General features: G+C 43.4%; 1 protein-coding gene across 2 annotated transcripts; it reads left to right on the top strand.

The window, feature by feature from the left end:
* The first annotated feature begins 1,713 nt into the window (after nucleotides 1-1,713).
* Nucleotides 1,714-17,613, top strand: kdm5bb (lysine demethylase 5Bb). Of its 2 annotated transcripts, XM_068732684.1 has the most exons (28): nucleotides 1,714-2,094; nucleotides 3,520-3,597; nucleotides 4,035-4,157; nucleotides 4,251-4,421; nucleotides 4,995-5,051; nucleotides 5,888-6,070; nucleotides 6,216-6,309; nucleotides 7,803-7,921; nucleotides 8,112-8,270; nucleotides 8,468-8,587; nucleotides 8,695-8,853; nucleotides 9,217-9,398; nucleotides 9,522-9,684; nucleotides 9,837-9,956; nucleotides 10,152-10,346; nucleotides 10,436-10,617; nucleotides 10,817-10,941; nucleotides 11,173-11,323; nucleotides 11,469-11,583; nucleotides 11,716-12,071; nucleotides 12,777-12,915; nucleotides 13,035-13,214; nucleotides 13,815-13,976; nucleotides 14,083-14,568; nucleotides 14,650-14,734; nucleotides 14,822-15,030; nucleotides 15,120-15,365; nucleotides 16,674-17,613. In XM_068732684.1, the coding sequence occupies exons 1-28, from the start codon at nucleotides 1,942-1,944 to the stop codon at nucleotides 16,809-16,811; spliced, it is 4,650 nt and encodes a 1,549-aa protein (XP_068588785.1). In that variant the 5' UTR covers nucleotides 1,714-1,941; the 3' UTR covers nucleotides 16,812-17,613. The 2 variants fall into 2 exon arrangements, with proteins under 2 accessions (XP_068588785.1, XP_068588786.1); XM_068732685.1 differs by lacking the exon at nucleotides 4,995-5,051 and having other exon boundaries at nucleotides 1,715-2,094.
* The last annotated feature ends 2,610 nt before the right edge of the window (nucleotides 17,614-20,223 follow it).

The following is a 20,223-nucleotide window of genomic DNA, read 5'->3' as shown; positions in this document are numbered from 1 at the left end:
TGAATAATACAACAGTACAACATAACACTGGCAGAGGCCATTCTGCATAGTGAGTACTTTCACTTTGATACTTTAAGTTGCTCAACATTGTTTTACTTAAGTCAACATTTGGAAAGAAGGAATTTAACTTGCAGTGGAGTAGTTCTATTATGTGATATTGCTACTTTTACTTAAGTAGGTCATTTGATACATCATCTTAGTTGACTTTTATATGTAATGTATATAACATTACATATAAAAGTGAACCAAGATGATGAACTCTTGGTTGTCCCAGGAGTGGTTTTATGACCCTGAACCGTAAGTACTTTTGCATGAAGTCAGCTGACAAACCGCCTGTGATCGTGCAGCAGCAGATGTTATAGAACCACGAGAAGCATCCAATCAAACCGCACGGACTGCCTATTTAAACAACGAGTCCCGGCAGCCGTGAAGGTGTCACCTGAACATATTCATCCGCGTGGAAAGTGTAAACAGTAGACGTTCTACAAAGAAAGAGACTTGTGTGACAGGTTATAATGTTCTATTCCTTAACAGTACGATGTGAGGAATCCTTTGTAATGTTTTCATAATGATATGTAATGTATAAAATACCAATAATCTAGAATCTAATCTTCACTAGATGAAGATTTTAGGCTGCAGCATGTAGAACTGACATCTTTTTTAGACATAGCACATTTCAATTTGTATGATCTTTGAGGCTTTGAGCAGTAATGTCAAGTAATTATGTACATTTACTCAAGTACTTAGCCTTAAGTCCAATTTTGAGTATTTCTATTTTATGCTACTTTATAGTTATACTCCACTACATGTCTGAGAGAAATATCCTACTTCATACGTTCCTACATTTATAAGAATTACTTTTCAGATTCAAATTTTACATGAAAATTATATTTAAAACATACATTTATTAAATATGATGCCCAACATCTATTTAACAGCTGTAAACTACTTTGGGAATTTAGATAATCAATTCAAAACCCAATTAACACATTAATTATGGTGTATAGGCTACAATTATGAATTCAGCCACCCGGCAGTTTATACATTTGTTATAATTAGCTCCACATTTACCAGCTGCAACGTTAAAAATGATGCTTGCACATAAATGCATCCATAGTTATAATCCAATTACATAACATATTATTATGAGCCATTCTGAAAAATGAGTACTTTTACTTTTGGTATTTAAAGTGTATATTGATTTGAACACGTTTGTACTTTTACTTGAGTCATATTGTGAATGCAGGACTTTTACATGTAACAAGAGTATTTTTTTTCCCCCACTGTGGTATTGCTACTTTTACTTCAGTAAAATATCTAACGTTAAGTACTTCTTCCACCACTAATGTGGTTTAGGGTGGAATATCCCAATTCAGACTTTCTAATATGGTCTAAGGTCTAATTATTTCTTTAATTAATGTATCAGTCAGATCTCTCATCTGCCAAATTAGGCTGAATCCAAGTCTAGATTGTGTGGCTACTAAAGTTTGAGGCTATGATAAGATTAGAAATAAAAATGGAACAATATCAAATAGGGTATGAAAAACATATTTATTGTACCACAACAGTGACAAAAGAGACGTAGGTTCAACATCAAACATTAATCAAACTGATAAATCACTCCCACATCTATTACAACTGTGTGGTGTCTAGTTTTTTCAGCGGACGTGCTCACTGCCTTGGAACATTCTCCTCACTGTGCATGGAAGTGTCTGTGTGTGTGTATGTTTCTGTGTGTATGTGTATGCTGTATGTGTGTGTGTGTGTGTGTGTGTGTGTGTGTGTGTGTGTAAGCTGCCTCCTCTCGTGCTGTTGACGACCGAGTCTGACCGTGAACAACCGGGATTACAAAAAAAACACTCCAGGCGAACCGTACCACGGCGATACTTTGTGTGTGTGACCAGTCCAGTACGCGCTACCACCGGGTCCGGTCCAACAACGATGAGCCAGCCTCGGCCGGACGAGTTCAAGCCTCCTCCGGAGTGCCCGGTCTTCGAGCCGAGCTGGGAAGAATTCAGAGATCCGTTTGCCTTCATCAATAAGATCCGTCCCATCGCCGAGAAAACGGGCATCTGCAAAGTCCGCCCGCCTCCGGTGAGTGTGATTAAAAAAACAAAACGGTCAAACGTTCCACAGATGCTCCATTAGTTAACCGTTAAGACGGTTAGTAGATGGACCGAGCGGTTGGGATTTAAAGGGACTGTTCAACATGGCGGATGTAACGTTAACGTTCATTCTTTGTGCTGCTCGCAGCTAGCTTAGCCCTCGTTTGGGATTATTGACGCTGCTACAGCGCCGTTTTCAGGTCGATTTAACGCTCGTTGGTATCAATAACGACGTGTCGGTGTGTTAAAAGTGCATTTTTAGTCTCTGTTCACCGTGTGTCAACAAAGTGCTCCGTCCATTGAACCACTTAGCTAAAGCTAGGCTAACGCTAGCTAAGAGCTCAACAACCAACCTGTCATAATGTAGGTCTCGGCTTTGACACTATGCGGAAGACATTCCTCCTCCTTCTGCGTGGAAGATGATGATGATGATAAAATAGACATGGATGTTAGCACCTGTTATTACCCTTTAGACCTTTTAATGTCCTCACATCCATACAGTGGAGGTTAATTATGGATTATTTGTTGAAGATCATCACGATGGGTCATTTCCATCCATCACTTCTCAGTCCACTGGCTTGTTTCTGATGAATTCCTGTAGCAGTGTGTGTTTATGTCATGGCTCAGGCTAAATAAATGTCCCCTATGATGGTTTTATTTTCATATGAATTGCCCCATGATGGGACAAGAGGTACACTGATGTTATTTAAATATATAAAGTCCACTATCATTGTTAAAGAACAAGTTGTGACTTTTTTTGAGAAGTTGTTGTTCTATTAGTCATATTATACAACGGTGCAGTGGTGTTGTTTATGGCATCAGTGTCCTGTAAGATAACCACTGTTCATGAGTGAGCCTGTGTTGTAGGGTGTTGTCCTCCATGTTGGCTTTGTGGTAAGCTGGGCTGGTGAGTGAGTCTTCCATCTGGCCATTTTGTGTGCCAGTGGGGGATGTTGGCCACTGACTTAAAACAAGAACTTGGGTTCTCTGCTTTTTAAAATAGTATATTTTTGTTGTGCGTATACAAGGTTGTGTTCACACACATATTGATCGGTGTTGTGTGTTTATAAACTGAAAGAGATCAATGTGTTCTTTCTGTATCGGCGAGGCCTCGCTTTTCTGCCAAACTTGATTCTAATATTAGTTTAGTAATCTGTATTTGTGTAGTAGATTATTAAACCGCCTCTTTTATCTTCCTAGTTTAAGTTTATTTAAGTCACAATGAGTAAAGAATATAGAAAATTCTTCAATTTGGTTCCATGCTTTGAAAAAAAGAATTGTCATAATGGGGACCATCTGCAAAGCAAAAACAAATAGACATCCTTATCTAGCATATCGATACAAGAATAATAATCAGAACCACATCAATATCCATATGTTTCATTAAGACCTTCATGTATGTATTTCTGTTTAGGGTTGGCAGCCTCCGTTTGCTTGTGACGTTGACAAACTTCACTTTGTTCCTCGGATCCAGAGGCTCAATGAACTGGAGGTGAGTTTCATTAATCCCATTATTTACCAGTGGTTGTCTAACCACATGTGTTTGTGTGTCAGCACTCTGAAATTCTACATTTTAATAGCACCTGTTTCCATTGTTCGTGTAATTAATTACTCGGCCACTGATAATAACAAAGACCACTAATGTTATTAATGCCTCGTAATGATATAATCAAATTTAGCCTGGAAATTACAATTCGTAATTGTTGCTTAACCCAAACTTAAAAAATACGCTAGACGTGTATTTATTTATTTTAAACAATAGACAACACTACCCTGTTCTTGAATATAAATTCAGCGTCTTCTGATTATTTTATTTCCTTAAATGATTGCCTTAGTTTTGAAAGCCTTGACTTTCATATCCCGGATGATTTCCTTGAGCTTAATTAATCTGTGACTGACTATTATCATCATTTCTTCTGTTTTATCCAGGCACAGACCAGAGTCAAGCTCAATTTCTTGGACCAGATTGCCAAATTCTGGGATTTGCAGGGATGTGCCCTGAAGATTCCTCATGTGGAGAGAAAGATTTTGGATTTATACAAGCTAAACAAGGTTAATAATCGACATCGCCGCGCATTCTTTTTTTCTAAATATAAATTGCAATCAAACAACTTTCACCGCTCACGTGACTCCCTGTCCTTTCAGCTGGTAGCGGATGAGGGTGGGTTCGACATTGTCTGTCTGGAGAGGCAGTGGACCAAGATTGCACTACAAATGGGTTTCGCCCCCGGCAAAGCTGTCGGCTCACACCTGCGAGGGCATTATGAGAAGATTCTCTATCCCTACAATCTGTTTCAGAGCGGAGCAAACCTGCTGGTGAGTTGGACACGTGCGTCGTTATGAAAGCATATCTTGTTCCTGCTGATCCTCACAAAGAGAAGCTGTCATGCATCTGTGTGTCGCTCATCTGTAAACAAAACCATAATAAGGATAATCCATGCCTTTTTATTACTGCTAGTTGTTTAACATTACAGTCAAAGTTTAATAACGTAATTATTATGCTAAAAAATTGTTTCGTTTTGAATAAAAATAAACCATTCCTATCAAAGATTTGAGCAAATATGGATTACACTAAGACCATAAAGATACATATTAACAGATGCATATTAGGTTAGGCATGTTCTATCTGTGTTTTATGTTATTTTGAGTTGTTTTCTTACAGTGTTTTTCTTTGGAGACGTTAACTCTGTTGTCTGACTAATGTGCTGAGCGTGAATTTACCACCTGGTGTCTAGTCGTGTCGTTTAAAAGCTTTTGCACCCAAAATATTCCATAACATGTTGCCAGAGAGCTCATGAAAGTCATTGGATTGGTTCTGGGGCGACCTCTCCGAGAGGTCACTCTACATTTTTTTTTTTTTTTAATTACCGAAGCTCTCTCTTGCCTCAGGCACCAGAGCCAGCTTCCAAACAGATGCGTTTGGAGGCTGATCCTGAACTTGAAAAGGTATGTTTGTGTCCTGGTTAAGTGCCGCTCGGCCTCACGATTCAGAAACGTGCATGTTGATCTACAGCCGGACGCTCCGCTCTATGTCCTGCTTATTGTTGTAATATTTCCAGGCATGGTAATGTGTATTAACCCTTCTTAAAACAGTCATGAACTGGATTTACAGCAAAAAGAATAACCTCAAACGCCTCTGTGTGTTAATCTGCACTTAACATGCATCTTGGGACAAATTTTAAAATGCAATTCTTTTGTTTGTGTGACAGGCAACGAGCGGCAATTTGGTGCTTATTATGTATCAGTTCAAATATTGTTGTATTCTCTCTTCTATCAGCTCCTTGAATATCTGCTATTCACCCTTCCCTAAGCTCAAATCTGTTTTTTGTCCTCTTATGCTCCTCCTTAGTGTCTGTGCTCCCTGTTTAGGGTGACAAAGTGTAACTAAACATGTCCCTTTTCTGTCCTCTGGAAGTTTAAAGTTTAAGTTAATACCAAATCCTGTCTTTGACAGAGTACATCCCAGTCTTTGAACCACGCTTGGTAGCTGCTGAAACTTCCTAATATGTATTTCATTACAGCTGGTAAACAGAAGTCATAATCATATAAAGAGATATCTTTTATTGGGCAGGCTGTGGTACACTCACACTTCCTGTTTTTAGACAATGGAATCTATGTATCTGTGTTTTGTTAGCCATATTTAGCAGTGTTTAGTATTCCATTCATGTCTTACTGGCTGCTGCCTTTTGAACCTGCAGGTAATTCCAGTTATTCGCGGGCATGTTTGGATTGATAGCCAGTGAGCTGTGTGGTTTTAACTGACATGCTTTTATTTCCTTCAGTGTGTTCAGAAGCCAATCCAGCCAGTGGAGAGTACAGGAAGCGCCGACAGCACGGACACCAGGGACACCAGGGACACCAGGGACACCAAGGACGCCACGCTGCAGGACCAGGCTCAGAGGACGGACGCCCAGAAGCCCGACACCGGCCCCTCTGCTCGCAGAGCCAAGCGCATGAAGTGTGAGGTGGGTGTCGCCACAAACAGCTGACTGAAACCGTCCCGAAACAAGCGGCACTGACTCCACTCGTCACCATTCCCCACATATTTCCACATCATGATTTCAGTAGTTTCAAAGCGGCCTGCAGTTTAACTTCTCACCCTCTCTGCAGGCCGTCTGTGTGAAGACGGAACCAGGTGAACCCGGGGACAACAAGCCCAACCTGAGGCGGAGGATGGGTTCTTTTGTCGCCAAGCAGGAACCAGGTCAGGCTCCACCACATAGTTACTCTCATGACATTTACAGTATGAACGCACATCGGTTAAACATCCCTATTCACAATTCATAAGCAGCATATAAACATTTCACAAATGGTTTACAGCACACTGAAGTGTGGCAGAGAGGAGCTTTCAGTCATGTAATTTTTAACAATCGATCATAACTGAAGTCTGGTTAAAACATAGTTGTAAAAATATGAAATATGTCTTCATAGAAGTTATAATTGTTGACAAATACTATAATCATTTGAGCATACTGACTCAATTGTGAATGATGTGAATATACAGATAAAGGAAGGATTGGTTAATATATCTAATATAACTCTAATAATTCTTTTTAAAGACATAACTTAACTTAAAGCAACAGTACAAGACAAGAAGGGAAGGATGTAAGAAAAACGAATCCAACCTCGACGCTCAGAACTAAACCTAAACATTATGTTGGTAACAACCATCTGTAAATAGCATCACACTCTGTTATCTTCCCCAAATATTGAGCCAGAGGCTGCCAGATGGCATCAAACGAGTTCATTTGATTCCTTCTAATATGTCTGTGCATTAGAGGTGTGAATCTTCACCGGCTTCACAATTTCATTAGAATGCACAACAACTCTCGATGTATCGCATCCTCAATTTTAAATATTATTACACACGGCTGCTTTTTCATACAAGCAGTCATATCAACCTGAACTCCCTTTTATTTTTAGAAACAGTCTCTAATATATAAAAAGCTGCATCTTTTCAATATCACTATCTTTTTTGAGACACCTCAGTGCATAAACAAAACAAACATCCTTCTGCAGTGCATTACAGAAATTAGGCTTTCACATAGCAGCTCTGAATGCCTCCGGCTGTTTACACCGCCTGAGTTAGCCTATTGTCGAGCAGACTTTGCATCTCTCATAGCTCTTCTGCTCTTACTTTGGTTTGAGTCACTGCTTCCCCCGACATGGTTACAACACCACGGTTGATTTTCAGCCTGAGCTTGCATACGTGTTTTGTTTTTTTTAGCCCACCATTATTGACAGCAGAGTAGCTAATATTGGTAGGGAGAGCAACAAGCTAGTGTTCTGCCGGGTGCCGTCTCTCCGCACACAAAGAAAGAAAGAGAGAGTGTGTGTGTGTGTGTGCGCGTGTGTGTGCGCGCGTGTGCGTGTGTGTGTGTGTGTGTGTGTGTGTGTGTGTGTGTGTGTGTGTGTGTGTGAAAGCTCTGCCCTCGGTGAAACGCAGAGATCAAAGGATAGGAGAGAAAAAAAGTGTGTCAGTAAATGACAGCAGTAAAGATTCACACTGAGCTGGAATCAAACTCTTGATTCTCTTCTGTCACTGCATCGGTGCAGAATTGCTCCGATCTGCATTTTTAGAATCGAGACATTTCCACACCTCCTATCGTACATTAATAAACACTTAAAAATGTCCTTATAGCCGCTTAGTTCTACTTTTATTGATTGTGTTTAGTCATGTTTCCTGTTGTCTTGCAGAAAAAGAGATTCCGATTCCAGTCAAACAGGAACCAGTTGAAAGTAAAGAACCAATAATTGAAGCGGTCACCGTGAAGTCACGCTACAAGAAAATCATCCCTCCTGTTCTTCCGAGTCCAGTAAGTAGAAATGTCTTTTGTATCCTCTTTTGGGTGAGATGAACCTGCATGTGATCCCAGCCTAAATCACTCACCCTTATTCTTTTGCTGTAAAATTGTATTTGTTTGTGTACAGAAACCCTATGAGCTGTTTTTCTAGGTTGTCGTGGCTCTGAGACGGATTCATTACAAACTCCTTGTTGTCTCCCAGGTGGACCTGGTTGTGTGTCTGGTGTGTGGCAGCGGTGGAGATGAAGAACGTCTGTTGCTGTGTGACGGCTGTGACGACAGCTACCACACCTTCTGCCTCATCCCTCCTCTGCCAGACATCCCCAAAGGAGACTGGAGGTGCCCCAAGTGCCTCGCTCAGGTGAGGACAACGTCTGCTTAACGTGATTCAACTCGACTCTTGACCAATGAGCTGTGCAAGTCAATCGATACCAGCCTCTCTACTCCTAAGAGGGAGTTTATACAAACATTTATAACATAAAAAAAGAATACAAGAATGTCCCCCAAAACACATTTAACGTATGTGTTGAATGTCTTTTTTTTTATTTGTACCCGCAGGAATGCAACAAACCTCACGAGGCGTTCGGCTTTGAACAAGCATACAGAGACTATTCCCTGCGTGCATTTGGACAAATGGCCGATGCGTTCAAATCCGATTACTTCAACATGCCCGTTCATGTAAGTACAGACAGTTTCAGAGTGAATCTGTCAGTCTCTCTTACTGTGAGTGTGTGTGTATATATATATATATCTTTTTTTAATGTTGCTTCATGTGTTCATTGCAGATGGTACCCACAGAGCTGGTGGAGAAAGAGTTCTGGCGTTTGGTGGGAGCCATCGAGGAGGATGTTACTGTGGAATATGGAGCAGATATTGCCTCAAAGGAGTTTGGGAGCGGGTTCCCCATTCCGAACGGGAAATTTAAAGTTTCCCCGGCTGATGAGGTGAACCAGTTAAACAAGCCCCCCAAAAGCTTAAGCTAAAACTTAAATGAACTTAAAAGAATGGATTATTTTTAATTGGTTAATTAATCATCCATCCATTTCATGCTTCTCTGGGTCCAGGTCACAATCGATTCTATCATTAGGAAGTTGTTGTTCTATACTGCTGGGAACTCAGTATTTAGGAAAGTGATATGATAATAAATAATTCTAGGCTATTAATTAGCATTCTGTGTAGTATTGAAAAGGTCTTAAAGACTTAACCAGCAGTTGTATCTGACTAGATGGGATAGAATCAGTCTAATGTAATATTAAGGGCTGTGAACAGTGTTATTAAACTCTGTATGTTGTCTGTGTGTGTTTCAGAAATACCTGAAGTGTGGCTGGAACCTCAACAACCTGGCGATGATGAACCCTTCCGTACTGACTCATGTGACAGCTGACATCTGTGGGATGACGCTGCCCTGGCTTTATGTTGGCATGTGCTTCTCCTCCTTCTGCTGGCACATTGAGGATCACTGGAGCTACTCCATCAACTACCTGCACTGGTACTTACGACTCCGGGGCTTTTCTCAAGGAGAGCAAATCGATTATTCATGGTGGCTTGTGATGGTTAATATCCGGTCTAGACGTCGAAGCTTAATCTTCTGTTTTACCTCGTTCACTACCAGGGGGGAACCCAAAACCTGGTACGGAGCTCCTGGTTTTGCTGCAGAACAGCTGGAGGAGGTGATGAGGAAACTGGCCCCAGAGCTGTTTGAGTCTCAGCCCGACCTATTGCACCAGCTGGTCACCATCATGAACCCCAACACGCTGATGGCCCACGGAGTGCCGGTACGCGTTTTATGTAGCTTCTCGACACGCACTGACCTTCTATCTTTTACCCGCAGTAATGCACCGCTAGCGCTTTCAGGAACGAGCAGCTGGTCTTTCTAACGGGGAACATAAATCGTCTTCTCTTTTTTTTTGTCTCTGCTGTCCTTCAGATTTACAGAACAAACCAGTGCGCTGGTGAGTTCGTCATCACGTTTCCCCGAGCCTACCACAGCGGCTTCAATCAGGGCTTCAACTTCGCTGAGGCGGTCAACTTCTGCACTGTGGACTGGGTACGTATCACTAGACACCTTACTGTGTGTGAAAGTAATCAAAAGACATCCTCAAGCACAATCGCTGAAAAGCAGCATCGGCCGATACCGATCACAAGGCCCATTTGAAGCCTTCTATTTATCGTGTTGATCGGATTTGACACAACATGTATGAAGCGTCCCTTCAACCCGTTTCATTCCTCTCCACATCACTAGATGCCCCTCGGCAGGCAGTGCGTTGACCACTATCGTATGCTGCGCCGCTACAATGTGTTCTCCCACGATGAGATGGTGTGCAACATGGCCTCCAAAGCAAGCACGCTCGACGTCGTCCTGGCGTCGGCTGTCCACAAGGACATGGTCATCATGCTCCGAGAAGAGCAGAAAATAAGAGAGAAAGTGAAGAAAATGGTAGGATATTGAACTATGAACACGCCGTTACACTGACTAGATTTTGTTTCTGCTTTCAACACCTTCTTGTCGTCGTCTCACACCTTCAGGGGATGCTGCTCACCAAGCAGGCAAAATACGATCACCTCCAGGACGACGAGCGGCAGTGTGCCAGGTGCAGGACCACCTGCTACCTGTCTGCTGTCACCTGCTCCTGCAGCCCAGGAGTGCTGGTCTGTCTGCACCACATCAAGGACCTCTGCTCCTGCCCCATCACCAACTACACACTGAAGTAAGTCCCTCTGGAGCGGAGTCAGCCGGCTTTGCACGCAGAGATCAGAGCACACCTGTTAGTTGTGTAAATGTAATTAACACTTAACGCCGGTAAACATATATTTCCTCACAGACTACCCTGGGGCCTCTTGAAGTAGATTTAGGTGTCTTGTTATTATGTCCACCTCATTAATGGAGTGTGCTGTTTTCTCCTGCAGCCTCAGGTACACACTGGACGAGCTGTTCCCCATGATGGGTGCAGTGAAGCAGCGGGCTGAACTGTACGACGATTGGGCCTCCCTCGTGACGGAGACTCTTGAGGCCAAACTAGAAAAGAAGAAAGGTGAGCAGCAAGAGCGAATGAGAAAACAAAGCGTGATTTTTGCATGTTGAAGCCAAATACTTCATGCGCCATATCTTAGCTTTTGTGACACTGCTGGTATGTTTAAGCAAATGTTACAAAATGCATTCACTGTGGCTAAAAATGATGAAAAAGAATCGTTATTTATGTTTTTAATCCGCGAACGTCGCCCCCATGTGTGAGACTGTGATCAACCAGGTGTTCTCTCCTCAGGCCTGCCAGTGTTTCGCTCCCTTCTTGCTCAGTCAGAGTCCATGGTGTTCCCTGACAACGACCTGCTGCGTCGGCTACGCGTGGTCACGCAAGATGCAGAAAAGTGCTCCTCGGTGGCGCAGCAGCTATTGAACGGCAAGAGGCAGACCAGGTAGCGCTAATACGAAAATATTCTACCAAGTCATATTTAAAGATGAGCCGTCGTCACATTTCTCTTCACGCTGTCTCGTGTCGGGAAGCAGAGTCGGTGCCTTAATGGGGTTCGTTTCTTTAACTGAGTGCACGCTCTGTCCTAGGTATCGGGTTGGAAGTGGAAAATCCTGCAGCCAGCTGAGTGTGGAGGAGCTGAGTTCATTCGTGAGGCAGCTGTATAACCTCTCCTGCAGTCTCCCTCAAGCGCCCATGTTGAAGGTAGGAGAAATGCATCCATTAATGACATTAAGACGCTGCATTTACACCAAGAAAACCTGTTTGAATGTCAAACAAACCTTTAAAAATTGTGATTTGACTTCCTGTATGTTTTGAATCAATGTCTTTCTTTAGGAACTCTTGAATCGCATCGAAGACTTCCAACAGCACAGCGAGAAGGTCCTGGCAGACAAGCTTCCCAGCGTCGCCGAGATCCAGAGCCTGTTGGACGTCAGCTTCGACTTCGACGTGGAGCTGCCTGAGCTGCCCTGCCTGAGAGTGAGGCTGGAGCAGGCGCGCTGGCTGGAGGGGGCGCAGCAGGCCGGCGCTCAGCCCACCACCCTGACTCTGGAGACCATGAGGAGGCTCATCGACCAGGGAGTCGGCCTGGCGCCTCATCCGTCGGTGGAGAAAGCCATGGCGCGCCTGCAGGAGCTGCTCACTGTGTCCGAGCACTGGGAGGACAAGGCGAGCAGTCTCCTCAAAGCCAGGTGAGGACGGCAGCGGCGGATCCATGACTATGTTAGCGTCTTAGCCACAGGGTGGAAAAAAAAAAAACGTCCAAAAGATCCCCGAGAAGACATGATAGGTTGCTCTGTTAATACCTGTAACTGTCTGTCCAGGTATTTGCACTTATTGTACGTGATTTATGTAACATTACGTCGGTGCTCCTGTTTTTTTGCTTCATTTTAATTACAGCTAGTGCAAAATGCTGCCGCTAGAATATTCAACGAGACCAACAAAAAGTGAGCACACATTTAGTTCTGCCCTCATTCCATTGGTTCTCATTGCTGTTCAGTATTAACTGTCACAAGTGCTTTTTAGAGGCTTTAATGGCATGGCTGTCAGCAATGTGCATCTCCCCATTATCAGAAAAACTAATTTCAAGTCCGGTAGAGTCAGGTGTTATGTTCCCTCACCATGCAGCTTTGAATTTTGGGTTTCACAGTATTGGAAATATGGTTAATAGAGATTTCTAGAGTGTTGCCCCAAGATGTTATGAATTTCATATTCCATCGAGAGAGTCTCGGTTTTAAAAGTCTGGTAAAAATGTGCATACAGGAAGTTCTGAAAGTGTTGCTTCCTGTGACGATGTCGGAAGACAATGCCGAGACAGTTGTTGTCATAGAGAGTAGTTCATCTGGAGGTGATGCAGGGGTTGTTTTTTTTAACTACAGTATGTCATTTGTGTTCAGACCACCACACTCCATTGAGACTCTCAGCGCTGCAGCCGAGAAGACGTCTGGCATCCCCGCTTACCTCCCGAACTGTCGCCTCCTAAAAGACACCGTCAGGAAAGCCAGAGAGTGGCTTCAAGAAGCCGAGGAGCTTCAGGTTAGGACGCACTCAACGTTTCAGGACTTTAGTGGGGGTTGAACGGATCACTATTCTCTCTGCGGGTCGGTTTGAGTCTGATTTGTAATCCTGAAATCGCTTTCTTTTTTTTTCTCCAGGTCGTTGGTTGCACACCGATGATGGACAGCCTGTCTGACGCGGTGCTGCGAGGACAAGCCATTCAAGTCCACCTCGAGCCTTTAGACCAGCTGGAGTCTTTAATGGTGGAAGTGCAAGAATGGCGAGAATCTGCAGCGACAACTTTCCTTCAGAGAGACTCGACCCTAACCTTACTGGAGGTGAAATTGCTCATTTTAAATGTCAATACAGCCGATCAGCAGCGCTCATGATATCTAGGAGCCGTGACTAAATCCATGTCTTCCTTTTTATCTAACAAGAGAAACCGAATATGTAGATATTTAAAAGAAAGCAACTGACTCATGAATTAGACGAAAGTATTTATCATCGCAGAGGTATCATTAAATATGAATTTAAAATCAACTGCCAATACAAGCGTTCATATATATTTCATCGCCTGCAAAGCCCTCATTAGCCTATCCCAACCTCCTGCACCGTCATGCCTCTGCCTGCAACCTCAGACCCACCGACAGCAACCTCCTCACCCCTCTCACCCAGTCCAAGTCCCAGGCCTGGGGTACAGGGCCTTCTCCACAGCTGCTGCCCCCCCCCCCCCCCCCCCCCCACGGAACTTTCTCCCGGACACCTCAGACATTATTCCTCACTCCTCTCTTTCAAAACCACAAGCATGACCCACCTCTATAAATCAGCTTTTAATCTGTGATCCAGTAGTAACCGTCTTCCTCCCTTCTCTGTTGTTGTTGCACACACTCCTGGCCTGTTGTTGCAATAAAACTAGAACACTATTTTCTTAATTACAGGTCCTGTGTCCAAGATGTGAAGTTGGAAATGTCGGTTCTCCAAAGAGGAAGGCCAAGAAAGGGAAAGAATCGCCGAAAAGTAACAAAAAGAAAACGCCAAGGCTAAACACTCTCAGTGACGTAGAAAAAGCTCTTTCAGCGACCAGAGATTCTACCTCTGCAGTAAGTGTAGTGATTCTAAGATGAGTGTACGAGAGACTGTGGTAGTAGATCAATGAGCCTTCACTATCGGGAGATTGACTGACTCGGTCTGTATTTTATTCACCAGATGGCAACTCTGGAGGAGCTGCGGATGAGAGAGATGGAGGTTTTCTCTAATCTCAGGGCAGCAAATGAGTCAAAGCTCCTTCCTACAGCCGACTGCATGGACCTGAAGGTGTGCGTCTGTCAGAAGGCGCCCATGGGTGCGATGTTACAGTGTGAACTCTGCAGAAATGCTTTCCACAGCGTGTGCGTCAGAGACCCGTCGGACTCCTGCGAAACGCAGCCGTGGCTTTGTCCGCAGTGCCAGCGATCAGAAAAGCCGCCCTTGAACAAAGCCGTCTCTCTGCTGGCATCTCTGCGGCGCATCGGGGTGCGCCTGCCGGAGGGCGACGCGCTGCACTATCTGGTCGAGAGGACGGTGAACTGGCAGCACCGAGCACAGGAGATCTCGCAGTATTTTAACCTACCAGAGCTGGAAGAGAGACCTGGAACTCCTCCCACCTTAACCCGCTGGGCGTCGGGCAGCCATGAAGCTCACAACGACACTCAGGTCACTCTTCATCTCACTCTTCATCTGAAAAGAAGGATTATGTGCAAATGTTAAGCTTGGGGTTTGATGTTTTTCATACAGGCTCCGTGTTTGACTCCAGAGTGGAATAGGACAAGCCATACTCAGACCGTCTTCTACACCGAGCAGAGATGCATCCCGCTGCAGGGTCAGTGCCATCCTATTATACGCTGCGGCGTCGAGGGTCGTTATAGATTATTATTGTTTATGTTCTGGGTGTTTTTCTGTGTGACAGGCCTGAGTCATGATCTAGAGGAGCTGATGGTGGAGGGGCTCCTGCTGCAGGTGTGTCTGCCAGAGGTTCAGAGCCTCTTCCACGTTTTATTGGACAGAGCCAGCAGCCAGCACACAAACAGATGCATGTCACCGCCGCAGGACGAAGCCCCGGACTGCGACGAACACATGCAGTTTAACTCTCAGGGAAAAAATCTGCCACCGAACCAGGTACAAACTCTCACCGCCAAATTAAGTGATTCTATCGCTCCTTTAAAAAAAAAAACGCCTCGATATCAGTTTTCCTTTTTTATTTTCAGGATGGCGTGAGGGAAACTATGACTGGCTCAGAAAAGAAAGCGAAGCGGCATCTGGAGAGGGAAGGGTTAAACGCAGAGCACAGAGCGAAGGACAAAAAGCACTCTCATAAAAGACAGAAGATGAATAAAAAGAGGCCGGCCTCGACCTCGTCCTCTCCACGCTCTGATTTCTCCCAGTCCGACGACTCCGATGAGGAAATGGCCGTGTGTCCGGCAGAGAGGTGTCAGCTGCCAGAGGGAGACGAGGTGAGAATAACTGTCGGGTCACTATAGAGTCTTTTTCTCTGCAGAGGTCAGTTTACCATTATGCAAATATGGAATGTATGTAAGAAGTATCGTGTCACAAAATTGAGTTTAGCTGCAGAGAAAGACTTTTGCAATTGGACTCTGTGAATGTGAAGCGTCTTTATTACATGTAGGTCATAAACATAAAAGATGCAGGTGAAGAAAAACAGTGGAGGTGGAGGTGTGAACAACGCGGTTAATGTTGTAAATTGAAACAAAACAAGACTAAAACGCAACAAAATGACTTGGTCAGGTTTAGTAAAACAAACAGAATCCAGGAGAAAATGTGTTTCCCTCAAAATGTATTGACAACTCCGTTTCATAACGTAATTTTTAAGAGACCAGGCTGAACTGAAACCATGCTCAGTATAAAACTCCCCTTGTGTTTGCTTTTTGAGCTGCAGGAGAGGAATCAAAAAGAGGTCATTTTGTACTAAAAAGGTATTAACGTTGAAGGATATCTGTGGATTTTGTCCCTCATCGCTTCCACTCAAAAGCATGATAGTACGTATCCTTTTAACGGCCAGTATGAAGAAAACTAATGATAACAATATTCTCAGTGTTAGTGATGTTAAATAGTGAAAACATGTGAACCCCTTAAGATCAAAGAGAAACTGAGAAACTGAACTTAATCCAAATAAGGAACTGGAGCACACTTATTTCGTTATATAGAGCGGTTATAGTCAATAGTTGTTATTTATGGTCACATGACTCAAGACTGAACTCACCCGACTGCTTTTCCCCTCGGCTCCATGCAGCGTTTCAGTGCGTTGCCGTTTATAGTTTTGGTTTTCTGGCTCCGTTCTGTTTTGGTTCACTCTCACCGCTCTCGTCGCATCATTTTCACCCGCAGCTGTACACTTCCTGCTCCGCACCAAAACAGCTGACAGACGGACACAGCTAACGACTAGCTGGTGAACATAATGCAGCATTTTGCAGATTAATGCAGGTGTGACCGTGGATAAGTGGAGAGCAGGGCCGTCCTTTCAATCAGAGGGTCGGAGGTTCGATCCCCGGCTCCAGCTAGTCTCATGTCAATGTGTCCTTGAGCAAGACACTGAACCCCAAAATTGCTCCCGTAGCTGCGCCTACGGTGTGTAGATAGATACTCAATTCAAAGTCACTTTGGATAAAAGGGTCTGCTAAATGACTGTAATGTAATGTAATGTTGCATCACGTTCCATCGTGGTTAAACCCAGCTTTGTGTGTGTGTGTGTGTGTGTGTGTGTGTGTGTGTGTGTGTGTGTGTGTGTGTGTGTTTGCCTGCAGGTGGACTGGGTCCAGTGTGACGGCAGCTGTAACCAGTGGTTCCACCAGGTCTGCGTCGGCGTTACGGCAGAGATGGCAGAGAAGGAGGACTACATCTGTGTCAGGTGTACACTGAATGATGGACACATGAGAAAATGAAGAGAAAGTAAAGAGGTCTATTTGTCATCAGTCCGTTTATTCGAGCCACCAGTCTGGATGTGTCACTGATCCTAACCCCCCCCCCCCTACACACCCCACCTCTGCCTCCATCACGTCTGTCCAACCCTTTTGTAACAACGGTGCTATTTCCTCTTTGACTTGTTGTCCAGAACTATACTGTTTAGTTTGTTTTTTTTGTATTTTTACATATATATATATATATATATATATATATATATATATATTTCTTTCTTCTTATGAATTGTTTGTGGTTGTCTCAATGAAAAAAAGAAAAAAAAATATATACAGGATGTGAAGTGTGCTGCATGTGATTCCACATCATCAGCGCAGAGTCTTTAGAACAGTACGGCGGGTAAATCAAGGGTCAATATGGTCTCTGGAACCTCCTTGCATGTTAAACCAGAGCTAAGGGGACAGGAGTCACGGTTTTCATCCACTATTCCCCCAAAAAATGATTATACGTTTTTTTGAAATCCAGTGTTTAGTACATGCATCTTAATATAATTATTCCCTTTTTTTTTTTCTTTTTTTTTTTTTTTTTTGTAGAATAGGTTTATTTATCTGAGCAATAATTTTTGTCCGAATCGACTTAAATGGCTTGATCTCCGCTGAGTTGTGTTGGTGCTTTAGCGATGGTGTGATGTACAGAGAGCGACGCGGATGGAGGGATTACATCTGTGGTCACCACCACAGCGTGTAATGTAGGACGCCGTGAGGAGGATTTTTGGGGTAGCTGAAGATGTTACAGGTTTATATTGTGGAATAAAGCCCTTTTGTTCTATGGAGAAGTCCCGTCATTTCACTTGAACACATGGAAGAAAGAAACCACTAGATGTCCTCGTAAACATGATTTAAAAATGGAACACCTTTCAGAGTTTATCTCGTTTATTGTTCTTTGTGTCTAGTGTACATTCACCTGTTGGTAAGTGTTGAAACAGACCAATAAAAATGTATTAAAGGGGAGGGATTACTTACATGCAAAGACTTTGATTTCTTCCTGTGGGTGTCAACAGATCAGCACTGACCGTATCCAGAGTTAAATGTAATTTAACAAGTTTGAGGCTTCAACGTCAGTGAGCTGCTTAATAAGAAGGAATGACTTCAAACGGTGTCTTGCTGACTTCTTAATTTTTCCACTCTTGACTTCAAAATAGAATAAAAACGAATCAATATTTAAGAAGCTGTTATGACCCCGTTTTTAAAGACCTCAGCCATTGTCCTGCTCTTTAAAATTGTACGTGAGGACGAAGAGCAAGTTACTGACAGCAGGTACAGCCAGGAGCAGAGCCATAAATCTGTGACCATAAAGTATCTCTGGTGATAAAGAAATACATCCATGAACTGCATCCTTCAGGCTGCCGGTTATCGAGCAGATGTGACGGCCGCTGAGTGCTGAAGAGCCGCAGCGTGAAATTATGATTGGCAATGTAGTCAAAAGTGATTTTGAAATTATTAGTATTCTGATGTGTCACGGGTCAGATGTGTATCAGGTGTTTGTGTTACAGAAGAGTGTTCGGATCTCATAACGCAAAGGCAAACATTGAGCAACTCACAGCCGGAGCTGAGAAACGCACTGAGCAAAGAAAGTGACGTGTCAGTGAGAGTTAAGTGAGTCAAATACATCCTGACAACAGATGAAGGGTTTTTCCCCCCCTTTCATCAAAACAGCCACCAAATAAACAACAGTTTATATAAAGCGTGTTTTCATTGTAATGGAAATTCATCTGTGATTAATAAACCCTGTGTTACAAATGGACAAAGCAACGTTCATAATACAGTCCACACATTTCCTTTCCTCATCCAGCAGCAACCGAGTGTGTGTGTGTGTGTGTGTGTGTGTGTGGGTGTGTGTGTGTGGGTGGGTGGGGGGGCTGCTTTCACACTAAATGTTCTGTCACTGGTTTATGTTTAATGGGTCGACTCTGAGCAGGAAGTGACTGCAGCTTTAAGGTTGAAGCTAAGGCCTTGCGGATTCTCCTTATATGAAATATGACTTCTGTTGATGTTGTTTTAGTGTTGCACTAAAATACAAATACAGTATGTGAGCGTCTCTTTCTAAGGTAATGTAGTTTCTACGATGGGATCGAAGGACAGCATGTCGGTGTTCATAGCGTCTGTATGAGCACAGAGCACACCACGGAAACAGATGCCGTATACATTTCTATTTTAATAACTTAAGGCTGCCATTCATAACGTCCATATCTGCAGTTTACGACGATGGCTGTGGTAATAGCTGTTTAATTTGTTTGTTTTCAACAAGGGCAGTGACCTTTTGTTGGAGTAACGTGGCAGCGCCGCCCCCCGGCACGCAGTACATCAAATGATGTTTGCAGTCATAAGTCATCTGGGGATGAACAGCCCGTCACACGCTCCATATTTAGCCAGTGTAATGAGGAAGATATGCAGTGAGAGTAACGCATCTAATCCATGCAGTCACTGGGCTGTGACCAGCTGGCTGTCTTGCTCTTTCGTGTGGGCCTGTGTCATGCCAACAGACACAGAAACAAAGCAGACACACAAAGGCATATGGAAATATTAAGTGGATGATCAAGTGACGAAAACATTTAGATGCAACCAATAATGTGACACACCTACATAAATTAAATATGCCTCAGGGACAAAAGCAATAACAAGCATCAAGTGAAACTCAAACAATCCGTCCAATAGTTGTTAAGACGTTTCACTCAGATTCCTCTAAAGGGACTCAAGTCTCCCTCTGCATTCTGTTCCTTATCAGCTGCTGTAGTTACCGAAACATCGGCGAGACAGATGTGTGTCGACTCAGCTCTGCTGCCTTCAACGTCTCAGTGACCACAGCTGTAAGCCGCCGCCGAGTTATCACAGCACACCATGTGAACTAAAAGGTAAATATGTACTTATGAGATTACAAGTTCAGAGGGATACAGTTTATATGGCAAGTGCATGCACTTCATTTCCACCAAATGGATGGCTTTTTAAGTCTCATAGGGTTCATAAAAGCATAAATAGCTCTTTCTCTTCCTGCTGAGTATCTTCTTTGAGATTCAATAGTAATATTCATCTGTTTGTTTATGAAATGCTTTGTCCTTCCTAAATGAAACACCAGCACACCAGTAAACACAATGAATCACTTTCCTGGTCCACTCCTTTTTTCACGTGTGTGTGGTTCTCTCTCTTTCACAGGATGTAAATAATGTTACTGGTTGTGTTGGATGGATGTGAATAGGTTTAGTGGTGGAGAAAGTATTCAGAGACTTTATTCTGAGAAACCATTCAGGGCTTTATAACCCAACAGCAGGATTTTAAAGTCAATTCTTTGTCTTGGTGAGGACTCGATTGACTTTTTACAGAGACCTGTAAACACACCGTTACAGTAGTCGAGTCTACTGAAGATAAATGCATGGACAAGCAT

This window comes from Cebidichthys violaceus, unplaced genomic scaffold (genome assembly GCF_023349555.1).
Source record: "Cebidichthys violaceus isolate CVI_PGR_0920_01 unplaced genomic scaffold, fCebVio1.0.p SCAF_6, whole genome shotgun sequence".
Taxonomy (NCBI): domain Eukaryota; kingdom Metazoa; phylum Chordata; class Actinopteri; order Perciformes; family Stichaeidae; genus Cebidichthys; species Cebidichthys violaceus.
The sequence above is the reverse complement of the archived record's forward strand: the minus strand, read 5'-3'. Positions and strand labels throughout refer to the sequence as shown.